Genomic DNA, 14,328 nt, shown 5'->3' on the forward strand with positions numbered 1-14,328 from the left:
TAAAAGAACACAAATAGTATCAAATTTGCAAGGGAGAGATAACAGCCTAAATGTTCATAGTAACGGGCTAAGGTAGAGATTTCGTTCTGGAGCTCTGCTTGCGCATTCACCTCATTCAGTGCACCTTCAAGCTGAACCGTACGACGTAACTGCGTCCGTGAGCGATTTTAAATCAAAGCTCCACGTCCTACGCTGATTTCTGCTGTCTTCGATTAGCTGTGCATTTTTAAACGAGAACTTCGTCTAATAATATCGTACCTAACAGCTCATTCTTAAACTTTTTTCCTCTAGTTTGTATGTCTCCCAATTCTTACACAAGTTTTAATTGATTCCAAATTTTTAGAGAACCAAACCCATCGCAGTTTTTTATTGTGTTCAATGAATGAAATTCAAGATAAAGAAGAATAATTCTACTCAATACAAAGGTATTAACGGGAAAATAAATATTTGTGGATCTCGCCCAGCCTACATGGATCTATGTAGTCAAGCTCTGTGGGTTTAAAATAACCATTGAGTTTCTACGACATAATCACGATCATAAAATAGTAATAAATTGACAATCATACTCAGCTAACTGTACATTGAATATTATCGAATTGACTCACGCAGTTGTTACAATTACAACACAATTTGGGGTGCCATAAGAAAAATATGATGACGGAGCAGAAGCGGCGTAGAAATAGAACAGCCAACTGATAACTGGAGTCTCTTGTGCGTTGCCATAGATATTTTTATCTCGCGTAGGATGACAATCTAAATCTATAATGTTGAAGGTTCTACGCTGAACTCCCTCATGTAGTTGAGGTTAATTTACAAGAATTTGTTGTAAAAGTTCATGGATTGGACATTAAAGGTCTCATGATTTCAACATTTGACATTTCATACTTAGTACTGAGTACCGGCGAATCAGCCAAATAAAATATGGTATTGTCACTACACTTATATGTTATGGAAATTTTTTCCATGTGCATTGTGACCGTTTAAAATAGCTCTCAAAGACATTAGAGTCATAGTAATCTAACAAACTTTGGAAATGAGAGGATGATGTCTTTTAAAAGTTTTCAGTAAAATAATAGCAAATTTTCTTGATGTTTATATCTATATTGTCGTGCGCCTTGTGTANGTATTAACTATACCTACCGTGTTTGGATATTATATGAACCTAATATTTTTTCTTACTTCAGAAAACATGTTATTTACAAACGGGAAGAGTGGTGGATTGTTACGTGTAGCCACTATGACCGAATTTGAGATGCCGCGGTTTCGGATAAATCTCTGACAAGGGTCGGCCAAGGTGTTGCTTGTTCCCCATCCAGATTTAGTATAAGAAAATCAACGATAGCGCATTTTAACTACCTCCATTACCTTGAAGAAAGCATAGGTGGAAGAATATGTCCTATATTCATTCCGGGTTAAGTGGAAGGAACTTCAGGAAACAGGATCGTGAGAAAATTTTTAATAAAATACGGTACATCCTTTTACGATTAACTATACCATTAATTCTAATTTTGAACGTCACAGTGCATCAGTTTTATTGCCTGAGTACACTCCAGTGGGGTTTGGGGCAAGGCCAGTCATGCACGGTGATCGAGGAGCTGCATGGGGACCGGATCAGTCATGCACGGTGACCGTGAGGCTGCAGACCGGGCCTCTAAACTAAGGTGATCGTAGACCATGCAATCTCTGATGAGGATAATTTGTTCCTTAATTCAGCCTCGGAGCCGAAGGAAACTGATAAGCTGTTTTAATTGCGCGTGAGAAAAACCACTGCTACTTAAATGACGGATTGGCAGCGACAGCTTCATATTGTTAGCGCTGTGACGCGACGACTGCACATGCACGGACGCACGTGCAGTGAGTGTGATGTGCTGTCTGATATTGTTTATGGTGATTGTGCCATACGATCTGTCCAAGGCTATAGGGAATGCTGTGCAATCTTTCAAATTGTATGGATAGTGTTTTGTGGTTTGTCTTTACGTATTTTTGGTAACTTTGTTAACATTTCGGACGAAGCAGTTCAAGGCTACTGAGGTTTCCCAGTTGGTAGTTGGAAAAAATAGCTCATTAAGTAGCTCAACAGAGTCACCTAGTTGAGCTACCATGCATGCATGATCTCTTATCACATTGAGTGCTTTCTTGAATTTAAATATTTGGCAAGCAGGATATCGATGGAATGTGGCTATGCAGAGGTCAAGCTGTTTAATGTAAAGTAGCTAGGGTGTTCCTAAGGTGATAAATTACTCCTCCTTTCCTCTTCTTCTCCTGTTGGTCTGCGCTGTAAGGCCGAGTACAGCCAATAGCAATTTTTCTCCATACGGGAGATCATTTCTTAGATGTGACTTCGTTAAAGCTACCATTGAGAAAGCTCCTCGGTCTGCCTCTGATCACGCCGAACCTTGACGTGCTCTTAGTGGGAAGAGTCCTAGATGTTGGCCAACAAAATGACAGACTCTCCCCAGCCGTCTTGCCGTTCTTACCTGCAGCAACATCGCTATCCTAGGTATCTCTGGCTCAGCAGCTGCTGCTACTGGTCTTTTATTACATGTATTACATGTATTATTACATAGGCATGTATTAGTTCTATGTCTCCGCACGCATAAAAACAACTGTGGCTGACTGCTTGTCCTCCGTGCGCATGTCTGTCCCAAAATTCGTGGTGCATTCATTGCAGTGGCGACTCCTGTTGGGACGTCTCTGCCATGTCGAGGGTTTTTTTCTTCGCCGTTTACTCCCATGGCATTTCCACATCCATTTCATTGAAAAGTTTTCCCGGAGAGGTTAGGGCTTCTCGTGGATAGAGACGTAATGTATGGTGTGGTCTGTCCTAGAGTGACAAATCGGTTTCAGCGCCAATTGTGAGCGCTATGTGGTGCGGCCGCTATAGAGTATGATGAATTCTATGACATTCCTACCGCCAACCGTTCATACTACCCACAATTCCTACTCTTGGCAATCAGTACAACTCATCATTTCTACTACTTATCAATCTTGCATCTACCATATGAACTACCCGCTATTCCAGCTATCGATCATCCGTACGACCGGAGTAATACTACTTTTTGGCTACTCCTTTCGTACAACTCGAAAATATAATTCCATTAACTGTACTTATAATAAAATTTGACACCGATTTATCAACTGATTTGGGATAAATGTCTGCCCCTTCGTTCCAGTCCTGGAGTTAATTAGCAACGACTTCAGAAGCATATCCATAGCAATAAAAGCATTAATTGGATGATGCATTTGTGGGGGCTGTTTGCGCTGTTTGCAGTGGTTGCTGCAAACAACAAGCAACAAGATTACGGTGATGACGTCATCGAAGTTAGAAATGCTTTACATCGTGAACAAGACGGTGGTGTCAATGACGGCTATTCAGACGATCTTGCAGCTCAAAAAACCGATGAAAATGTTATTCCGAACGTCACTCCACAAATTTTTGGGCGAGACTCTCATCCACAACAGACGTATGATGACGGCCGGGGTAAAGACGTATAAAACGCATTTTCTCTCTCTCCTAATTCGAATGCATAAAAATTTCTTAAATTTTACTTGTTTACATGAATAAAAATTTCAAATATTTTATGACAAATTTAAGACGTCATACTAGATCAATAAATTTGCAATGGCATCGTAAAGTAAAATTAACATTGTATTTCCTACAGCGAGACTCTTCTTCTTTGCAACGAGCAGCACTACAACAAAGTTCAAGCTGGCATTTGTTACGTCAACAACTCCCTACACCTGCGTAAAAAGTGAGTTGTGTCCACAACTCTCTACACCTGCATAGAAAGTGAGTTATCTCCCAACTTACAATTTCATGCGACTTGTATCGCTAAGAGATCTGTCTCATCATTGAATTGGTTAAAAATCTATCTTCCATGAAGCACCTCATATGAGAAGCATTATACGTTATAATGTGTCACGTTGCAGGTTCATCAAAGTTGCACTCAGAATTTCGTGATGGCCAAATTTTTCTCCTACTGCTCAACTCGCTTAGGTCATTTGCGAGCATCTTTCGACGGTGTAAGTTTATGGAAAAAATCAATCCCGCTTATTCGTTAATTTCCGTGACGATTCGATACTTCTTTCGTCTTTGGGTATTGAACACATCCTTACTTCAACAGCTGCGAGTGACGCGAAGTGTGCTGGACGTCGACGCCGAAGTTCCTTGCTCATGCGTAACGCCATACCGAACATTAAGACGATGTTAAACGATGTTGTGATCAATGGCTCGATCGACGACGTGGAGTCAGGGGACGACGAAGTCTCATCAGAGCGAGAGCCCCGTAACTTCCTGACGGTGTGGACAACGAGTTTCTCGACGAGGACGGTGACGTCCTACGTCACTGACAGAGGCGTGACGGTGTCTGTCTCAGCTTACTGCACGGGCAGCGGAGTGCCAGGCTGTGCCGTCTAGACAGGAGAGAGCCTGAGACGGCTGAGAAGGACTAGACTGATGTGGTTTCCCCAGGATCATCGGAAACTTGTGAGGGACTCGACGGCTCTTATTCTCCAAGGTCTTAAGGCTGCTTTGAGGACTCGACTGCTTTAATTTTCCTTGCTTTGGGGATTTTTGGGGCTTATGGAAGCACTGTTAAAGAAATGTTTTAAATATGTTAAATGTTAAAGATGTTTGGTTCCGACACGAAAGTTATTTCCTAATAAATAGCAATAGGAGTTTGCACCGAAAAGTCTTCTTATATTTATTCAACTACCGGAGGAAATTTTCAACAGTAATAGCAGGTAGGCAACATGTGGTATAGACATAAGTATTGCAATTGAATTTATTTTGTGTGGATCTGAGATATTATGACTCCATGATACGAAATACATGCTGATCTTTCATACGATGTTTTCGTTTCCACAGTTCGTGGGAGTTGAGAGTTTATAACTTATGAACATGACAAGACTCCAGAGGCTCCAGCGCTGACATGACAAGACTCCAGAAGCCAAAGCGCTGGCATGACAAGATTCCAAAGGCCCAGCGCTGACATGACAAGACTCCAGAAGCCACAGCGCTGGCAAGACAAGATTCCAAAGGCCCAGCGCTGACATGACAAGACTCCAGAAGCCACAGCGCTGACATGACAAGACTCCAGAAGCCACAACGCTGGCATGGCAAGACTCCAGAGGCCCCAGCGCTGGCATGACAAGACTCCAGAAGCCACAGCGCTGGCAAGACAAGATTTCAAAGGCCCAGCGCTGACATGACAAGACTCCAGAAGCCACAGCGCTGACATGACAAGACTCCAGAGGCTTCAGCGCTGGCATGGCAAGACTCCAGAAGCCACAGCACTGACATGACAAGACTCCAGAGGCCCCAGCGCTGACATGGCAAGACTCCAGAGGCTGACATCCTACCATTCGTTCCTCGTCGTGCAGTGCCAGAAGGAAAATGCGTTCATAAATTTAACTACGGAGAAATCGGCAAAAATTGCTCGGCTGGACTCAAAAATAAATTATATCAATAATAAATCAATGGATATGAATAAAGCGTTTGTGGGCGGCGTATATATACGCGGGGCAGCGCAGTATAGGAGGTGGTTGTGCTGGAGTTGCGACCGAGCCCTGACGCGTCCCCGGCTTCTGGTTGGTTAGTGGTGAGTGGGTGAGTGGTGAGTGGTGAGATGTGAGTGGTGAGTGGTGAGATGTGAGTGGTGAGATGTGGGTGGGTGAGTGGTGAGATTTGAGTGGGTGAGTAGTGAGATGTGAGAGGGTGAGTGGTGAGATTTGAGTGGGTGAGTAATGAGATGTAAGTGGGGTGCGTTCACCAATTCGCACCTCAATTGGTGAGGTACGAATTGGTGAGTAGGTGAGCCGGACTTAGTCACTATATGCTTTTGAGCAAAATCAGGGAATGATATGCAGTTAGAATATAAAAGTTTGTATTATCGACCAAGCCGCTGCAAGCAGATAGCTCATTAACAAGGTTGCTGGGTTGCAAGAATGAGAACTCATTATGCCACAGTTGCTCGGTTGCATTTATAATTATGTAGGCGCAGCTAATGGATCTTTTCGTATTCAGTCGATTTCAAGCACCTCTGTTAAGCTACCTCTGTTAAGCGTTCAAATCTGTTTTCCGAACATAAAAACTATTGTATTTTCCAAACATAAATAAAATCCGGTCATTAACCGAAAGTCACGATTTAATACTGTAACCAACATAGTGGGTATGGTGAGTAGGGAAAAGGTCAGTCGGATAATGAATCAGTCGTCATTATTCTCTCATAAAATAACTAACCTTAATAACACAGTGAACAGGGACGATGAGATTTATCGTTCCTTGATCCATGTTACAATAGGATGTTCTGCTTACCAGTGTCGCATTTCCCAGGTCTTGCCAGGCAAAAGAGCCTATATTATAATGCTACGCGGCCGCTCTCGCGGCTAGTGTTGTGGGTAAGACGGAGTGTCAAATTCTGGGCAATATTACACACATAATTTTGAGACTCAGGGCCATGACAGCGATGACCAAAGTCTGTACTAAAAAGACAATTGATCATACTGTTCAAATTGTGACGCACTTATTTACCCACACAAAAGGATGCAGTGCGTCGTTGTGTAAATCAATTTTCGCTTATTTCTCCAAGTGTCGTGTTGCCAATAACAATTAATTAAGGACGGAGCTAGCCCGCTTCCTGGGGCTCTTAATTAAAGCCCCGAGTGCATCAGAGGCGTCTTCCTTCGACCTCGTACACGTGCGCCTGGCTGAAATGTTCACATAGACAAGCCTTTTACAAGTTTGTTGTTTGTAATTTTATGCCTTTAATGGCAAAAACTGAGTTACAATTAGAAAGCAGGCGCTTTTTTTACTTACAATACTGGCCTGTCATAGAAAAGCCTCGTTTGATTTATTTTGACATCCGCGGTGCAAACGTTTCAAGGGCAACATTGAATTGAAGGTTTTACAAACTTGAAATGAATTTTGATTAAGAAAAAATATCTCGGCAAGACAGTCTCTCGTTTAAAATAAGGCAAACTATTTAAAATTCAGCGCAGGTTGATGTTGGCAAAATAATTAATATTGGTGATACTTGGATTTTATGAAATAAATTTCTTCAAAATTCTTAATACTATATTTGTCTGAATTGCAGCCGCTTTTCACACCGCGGTATTTTCTTGAAGTTCATCACAAAAATGTCGTGAATGTTTTAAACTTGAGCAACAGTTTAATCTGTTGTTGTGGAATCAGCATTCAATATCATGCTAAGTAGAACTCGAATTCATTTCGTGAAAGCTTGGCAGGATGGCTGGTCTAATGCTTGTCAGGATGGCTGGTCTAATGCTTGGCAAGATGGCTGGTCTAATGCTTGGCAGGATGGCTGGTCTAATGCTTGGCAAGATGGCTGGTCTAATGCTTGAGGGGCTGAGGCCCGCAAGCTGCTGACGGTGTGGTCGACAGCGTTCTCCACCAAGACGGCCACGTCCTACTTCACCAACACGTCCGTCACCGTCCGTATCTCGGCGGCCTGCTCCATTGGGGCCATTGGCTACCCGAGTTGCGGAGACCCAGTCCAAGTTGCGATTATAGGAAGATAAATTTGTGGAGCGGAAGATTGTGCATATAGGAGAATCGATTCTAGTTTCTCGGTTAGGCCAGGCTGTTGGCTTCGAATGTCTCACAAGTTTAACACGTTATATGACATGACTTCAAAGCCTCATTGTAGATAAATTTATTCCTCGGATTCAGTTACTTAGTGCTGTATTATGTTGCATATAAGGTTAATTACTGCGGTCAAGCATAATTGTTAATTTTTTTTGTTTATTGATAACTGTTAGCTCATAGCGGATAGATTCCCAAAACTACAATCAAAAGCTGCAAAAATTTTCAGCCGCTGGCTATCAACTTCGTGATGACGCCTCTCTTAACAGGTGTCATTTGTAAGTTATAAACCAGCTACATCTCATTCTCAAATTGAAAGAAAATACTCACAGCTGAGTGAATTTTGTATCGCATTCCCGTCACTTTATAATCATACTGGAATGACCGGTCTAGGCCGGTCCATACACCTAACATACGTGACTGATTGCGTCAGGATTACAAACGCTCATTCGAAATGTCATTAAATTTGACTGGGTGAAAGGGGTGCTTGTGTTGCTTTATATGTATCAACAAATTATACTTGCCGTTTTATAGTGTGTAGAATTGTAATTGTGCACAATAATAACAATAGCTTACTGTTATACTGTATTTTGGAAAGATTTTGTCCTCGATCTTACGTCGTAAAAAACAAGCTTTTATCAAAGTTTTTATTACCTTGTTCACAAAATTACCTAAAAATTCCATNACAAGGAATTTAAAAGCAAAGAAAACGCCAAGAAAATTCACCATATCGATATTGAAAACGTTTCGGAGTCCAGCTCCATCATCAGTTCGACTAAACTAAAAATGAATAAAATCACTTTAAAAGTCAAAATTCAAAGACAGACATTAAACCTAAACAAGATCTAACATTATATCGAAATAAACAGGACTAGTTATGAACAACTTAGTCCTAGCGGTACGACAAGAATATAAAATCCTAGCGATTTACTATTTCCAGATTATACTGTATGAGCTAAACGCATTATTGAGACATGGTTTTCGTTTGAAGATATGTAGAGACTCCAAAATTCTCAAATTTTCTTGGCCTTTTCTTTGCTTTTAAATTCCTTGTGAACTTGCGATATAAGCAGACTAATGATATAAGTACAATTTGGGGTGCCTTAAGAAAAATATGATGACGGAGCAGAAGCGGCGTAGAAATAGAACAGCCAACTGATAACTGGAGTCTCTTGTGCGTTGCCATCGATATTTTTCTCTCGCGTAGGATGACAATCTAAATCTATAATGTTGAAGGTTCTACGCTGAACTCCCTTAAGTAGTTGAGGTTAATTTACATGAATTTGTTGTAAAAGTTCATGGATTGGACATTAAAGGTCTTATGATTTAACATTTCATACTTAGTACCGAGTACCGGCGAATTAGCTAAATAAAATATGGTATTGTCACTACACTTATATGTTATGGAAGTTTTTTTGCATTGTGACCGTTTAAAATAGCTCTCAAAGACATTAGAGTCATAGTAATCTAACAAACTTTGGAAATGAGAGGATGATGTCTTTTAAAAGTTTTCAGTAAAATAATAACAAATTTTCTTGATGTTTATATCTATATTGTCGTGCGCCTTGTGTATAAAATTCCAGTTGGGAAACTCTATTTGGGTTTGAGTTATAGTTGGGATTTTATTTGGCAAGCTATAGTTTCCCAACATTTCTTACATTGGTGTGGGCAACTTTCCGCATTTATTCAAATCCACATTTGAAGATAGAAGCTAACTCCTACCTCTAGTCAGATTCAAAGACAGTCCAACTACCAGATTTCTTACGACCGCCAACGACGCCCGGACGCCACATCTTCACTATTTTCGACCGCTTCCCCGTCACTATGGGGTGATACCTCTAGCGTCTGAGGTGGCGGCCTCAAGGTGTGGGGACGACCTGGGGACTGCGGTATCAGCTTGTCTTCTTGTCTGTTCTTGTCTGTATCAGCTTGTCACAACTGTGCAAAGTTAAGCAAGACTGACTGCTCGGTCATTCGTAAAAACAAGTCAGTACACTGGTACTGTCAGGACTGCCAACAACCTGCACTTAGCGCTGTAAAAAGCGAATGGTCTAATGCTTGGCAAGATGACTATCAAATGTTTGGCAGGAGCTCTGGTCTAAAGTATACTAGGAGTTTAATGTGTGAAAATTGTATAGTTAAAGGCGTACAAAAATTAAAAATTTAGCCGCATTGATCAAAAGTTTATAACATAAAACGAATGATGGAGCACGGCAGCGAACCCAGTCTCTGTCTCTCCATTACAAAATTTATTACGTGGCTCTGATCATTTAACAGTGTATTTATTGCAGTGTATTGTATTGTATTTGTCTTTACCACATATGATTGACCTGCATAATGGTGGATTTAAAAAGTTTTGACTTGCAATCAGTTGTCACAAAAACGATTGAAATGGGGCGTGTAATTAAAGACTGAGCGCTTCGATCATGACACTGACGCCGTCAACTGTCATCCGTCACTGTCAACTTTCATCTGACGCTGTCAACTGTCATCTAACTCTGTCAACTGCCATCTGCATGACACTGTCAACTGTCATCTGACACTGTCAACTATCATCTGTAACTGTGATCTGTCACTTTCAATTATCATCTGACACTGTCAACTGTCATCTGCTACTGTCATCTGACACGGTTATCTGTCATCTGATACTGTCAACGTCCATCTGACGCTGTCATCTGTCACTGTCAACTGTCATCTGATACTGTCAACGGCCATCTGACGCTGGCAACTGTCGATAGTGCCAGCTGTCCCTTTCACATTATTAGCATTTATGATTTGTGCAACATACTTACGTTTGTTTTAAATTCATTCTAGCTATAATTTCTGTACTAATTGATCAGCTGATGGACACGAATTAAAATCAAAATTTACCAAGCGTGGCAAATCCTACATCAAAATTAGCTGGTATTTGAAATGATATCAAAATATTACTAACGATATTTTTTTAATTCAGAAAAAATCAAGCCCATCAAGAACGACAACATCAGCAGAGCAACAACAAAAGCAATGCGTTGGTGGGCGCTGGTTCTTTTGTTCGCTATTGTGGTAGCTCAAGAACGAAAACAAGATGGAGGCAATGACGTCACCAAAGTTCCAGTAGCACCACTGCAGAAACAAGATGGAGGCAATGACGTCACCAAAATTCCAGCGGCATCACTGCAGCACCAAGATGGCGGCGATTACGTCACTAAAGTTCCAGCGGCACCACTGCAGAAACAAGATGGCGGCGGTGACGTCACCAAAATTTCAGCGGCATCACTGCAGAAACAAGATGGCGTCAATAACGTCACCAAAGCTCCAGCGGCACCACTGCAGAAACAAGATGGCGGCAATGACGTCACAAGGTCTAGAGAGCCCCAGAAAAGAGAAGATATTGGTTCGTCTGATGCTGAAGTGATGACATCACGAGGAAGTACGAATGGCATTAGTGTGAAGAAATACGAACAGGATGTGAATAAACCGAAGACCAACGATGACGACAGCCAAGGTTAATACAACTGCAACTACTACAAATAAACTAGTAATCATACTCACAATAATATTGAACAATTGATTTGCCAATGAAGTATTTACATATATCTGATGCATATTCAAGCATTCGTTAAAACTTATAATCAAACAAAATTTTTGATAGTCGTAAACGCAACTTATTTTCCATTGTAATAAACTATGAAGCATTTCGATGAAATCGCTGACGCCGCATATCAACGTTTATTTGAAAAAAATAATAATTAAAATTTCAAAGCATGACTATTTCCACAGCCAAGTTCTTCTTCTTCGCTTCGAGCAGCACGACAACAAAGTTTAAACTTTCTTTTATAACTTCTACAACTCCTTACACCTGCGTGTCAAGTAAGTAGTGTCCGCAACTCCCTACATTTGCTTGCCAAGTGAGCTGTACTTAGAACTTCCTACATTTACTTGCCAAGTGATCTGTACTTAGAACTCCCTACATTTGCTTGCCAAGTGAGTTGTACTTAGAACTCCCTACATTCTTCTTCTTCGCTTCGAGCAGCACGACAACAAAGTTTAAACTTTCTTTTATAACTTCTACAACTCCTTACACCTGCGTGTCAAGTAAGTAGTGTCCGCAACTCCCTACATTTGCTTGCCAAGTGAGCTGTACTTAGAACTTCCTACATTTGCTTGCCAAGTGAGCTGTACTTAGAAGTCCCTACACTGAGAGAAATGGGCGGGTCTGGATGACCCACTTTGATGAGTCAACCGCGTCCGAAAACCGATGCACTTTTTTGACTCACTTGCCCCATTTGTGGGTTGACCCATTAAATTTCAAGCATCACTCACTTGTGGCGTTAAATCGCTCTGACGCTCAGATGCTAACTACGTGTCCATGCTACGGGTGGCGTCATAAGGGATTTGACGTCACAAGTGAGTCATGCCTGGAATTTAATGGGTCAGTATGACCCACAAATGGGGCAAGTGAGTCAAAAAAGTGCATCGATTTTCGGACGCGGTTGACTCATCAAAGTGGGTCATCCAGACCCGCCCATTTCTCTCAGTGTACATTTGCTTGCCAAGTGAACTGTACCTAGAACTCCCTATATACACCTGCTTGCTAAGTGAGTATAGCGTCTACAGTTCCCTACATCTGCCATCCAATGAGTAGTGTCTACGACTTGTGTACACCTGCATGCTTGTCAAGTGAGTTGAGTTTATTGCTCCATACACCTGCTTGTCATGTGAATTTTGTTTCCAACTTCCTGCAACTGCTTGTCTTTCAACCGCTGATCGAGAATTCCTATCATTATAGTATTAAATTACAAGCGTTTCATTAACCGTTGCAGAATACACGAACAAATGCCCGATCTTTACATAAAACACGTTTCTCTAATTATTTAAAACCTAATTACGACAATTAAGCATATTAATTGAGAACATGTGGATATGATTCAAGCATGGAAAGAAAAATAGCACCTAAAAAGCTATGTTTTGGAAGGGCAAACTCGTGAAACTATTTTTGCACTTGCAATTTCCTCAAATATCTAGGAAAGAAAACATCAAAATAATTCAAATTTTAACACGTTGAATGCAGCACCACCCACCGCCTTAAAAGATATCCTAAAAAAGGTAAAGTACGTGGTGAAAAAGGCTTCTATATAATTCAAAATCTACTAATAAGTTTGTAGGTTCCAGTGCAAAAATTTCATTTTCTTCTTTTCCGTATACTTCTTAATATTTAATGAAATAGTACTGCCATCATAAATTATTGTCGATAATCGCAATTGAAAAACATAAATTGCGGAATTTGTCCGAAAAAAATACCCTGCAGTTCCCCTCCGGTGGATTGTGAAGCGCTTAATTAACGTGCTAGCCGAATTTTTTTAAGTGCATGCCGTTACAATCAAAGCCATTCAAGACTTATATTTTATTTGAAATTCACTTGCACATGGCTTCTATTATATATATTCATTACATACCGATATCGGTGTAATATAGTGGTATCATCGCTAAAACTAGGGTATCATAGTGCTGTCATCGTTTGGCCAGTCGCCGATTTTATAGACGTAATAACGAATTTTCACAGCGAGCTGAGGTCTCAACCGCAACTCGCTCATCCAATCTTGCTGCACTTAATTAACCACTCAACAATCCTTTGTGTGAGAATTATTGGAATTTCCTCATGTCGTTCATAATATTAGGTAGATTATGAATATTACTTCTTATCGAATTTTAATTCTCCCTGACTTTTTGCGCTTGTCCTTCATGCGTTTTCCTTCTCATCGACAGCTGCTGCAGCAGCCACCTGCATAGGCCGACGTCGACGCGCTATGGCCCTTCATGGCATGAAATTCGACGTCGGGACGAATTCGAAAGACGTGCACAGTTCCCTCGACGAGGCCGACATTGAAGAAGTCGACGACCAGTCACGACAAGAAAGTCCTCGCAAGTTCCTGACGGTGTGGACGACGAGCTTTTCGACGAAGACGGTGACGTCGTACGTCACAGACAGAGGCGTGACTGTTTCTGTCTCGGCGTATTGCACTTTTGCGGGTGGGAGCGGAATTCCCGGCTGTGCTGGGTAACTGGGTTGCAGGGCTGCACGAGTATCTAGATGGCGCCGAGGTAACTGGGTTGCAGGGCTGCACTAGCATCTAGATGGCGCTGAGGTAACTGGGTTGCAGGGCTGCACTAGCATCTAGATGGTGCTGAGGTAACTGGGTTGCAAGGAAGAAAGAGCCTGTTATTGGGGTTCGGGTGGGGTTGTACACGAGATTTTTAAAATCTTATGGATGAAACTTGTTGTATTGCAGACGTTTAGGTTTAGCTGCTGAAGTGAGGTCTATTTTCGACAAGGTTGCTTAATAGTGGCCTTAAAATGATCTCGTCTTCCGACGGTGTTAAGTTTGCAGGGCTGCACTAGTATCTAGATGGTGTCCTTAATTGTAACCCTTTGAAGCAATTTGTTTGGTTCGTGTCCATACAAATCAGGCTGAAATGAAATGGGAAATCGGAATCTAATAGAAGGAAGATATAGAATCTCCAACAGCCTCAGGTTAAAGTGCATATTGCATAGTCGGGGAAAAATTGATTCGAACATTAAATAGAAACCAAACGTTGCAAAATTACATAATATTTTGTTCTTTTTTTGGAATTGGTCGTTTGTTGCACTGTCCCTGTCTTGACTAATTTTACTAAATGGCGTTAATTCTTATTAAAACAAAACAAGATTTGATTACATAGATGAGAGACTTTAGAACCAATTC

The 14,328-nt window shown here is 41.2% G+C and overlaps 2 protein-coding genes across 3 annotated transcripts; both read left to right on the forward strand.

Moving 5' to 3' along the window:
* Positions 1-3,144: 3,144 nt before the first annotated feature.
* Positions 3,145-4,845, forward strand: LOC108667345. The gene is made up of 3 exons (XM_018154362.2): positions 3,145-3,481; positions 3,663-3,752; positions 4,125-4,845. The coding sequence occupies exons 1-3, from the start codon at positions 3,235-3,237 to the stop codon at positions 4,415-4,417; spliced, it is 630 nt and encodes a 209-aa protein (XP_018009851.1). The 5' UTR covers positions 3,145-3,234; the 3' UTR covers positions 4,418-4,845.
* Positions 4,846-5,547: 702 nt separating this feature from the next.
* LOC108667343 lies at positions 5,548-14,084 on the forward strand. 2 transcript variants are annotated; one of them, XM_018154357.2, is made up of 5 exons: positions 5,548-5,600; positions 10,557-11,090; positions 11,366-11,406; positions 11,632-11,680; positions 13,352-14,084. In XM_018154357.2, exons 2-5 carry the CDS (start codon positions 10,610-10,612, stop codon positions 13,645-13,647), a joined length of 867 nt encoding a protein of 288 aa, XP_018009846.1. In that variant the 5' UTR covers positions 5,548-5,600; positions 10,557-10,609; the 3' UTR covers positions 13,648-14,084. The 2 variants fall into 2 exon arrangements, with proteins under 2 accessions (XP_018009846.1, XP_018009847.1); XM_018154358.2 differs by having other exon boundaries at positions 5,559-5,608.
* Positions 14,085-14,328: the final 244 nt, after the last annotated feature.

This window comes from Hyalella azteca, unplaced genomic scaffold (genome assembly GCF_000764305.2).
Source record: "Hyalella azteca isolate HAZT.00-mixed unplaced genomic scaffold, Hazt_2.0.2 contig2131, whole genome shotgun sequence".
Taxonomy (NCBI): domain Eukaryota; kingdom Metazoa; phylum Arthropoda; class Malacostraca; order Amphipoda; family Hyalellidae; genus Hyalella; species Hyalella azteca.

Coding starts and splice junctions, on each gene's coding strand:
- LOC108667345 (XM_018154362.2), top strand. CDS start 3,235: ATGATGCATTTGTGGGGGCTGTTTGCGCTGTTTGCAGTGGTTGCTGCA. Junction 3,482..3,662: donor GACGTATGATGACGGCCGGG/GTAAAGACGTAT, acceptor TATTTCCTACAG/CGAGACTCTTCTTCTTTGCA. Junction 3,753..4,124: donor TCCCTACACCTGCGTAAAAA/GTGAGTTGTGTC, acceptor TTACTTCAACAG/CTGCGAGTGACGCGAAGTGT.
- LOC108667343 (XM_018154357.2), top strand. CDS start 10,610: ATGCGTTGGTGGGCGCTGGTTCTTTTGTTCGCTATTGTGGTAGCTCAA. Junction 11,091..11,365: donor CAACGATGACGACAGCCAAG/GTTAATACAACT, acceptor CTATTTCCACAG/CCAAGTTCTTCTTCTTCGCT. Junction 11,407..11,631: donor CGAGCAGCACGACAACAAAG/TTTAAACTTTCT, acceptor ACGACAACAAAG/TTTAAACTTTCTTTTATAAC.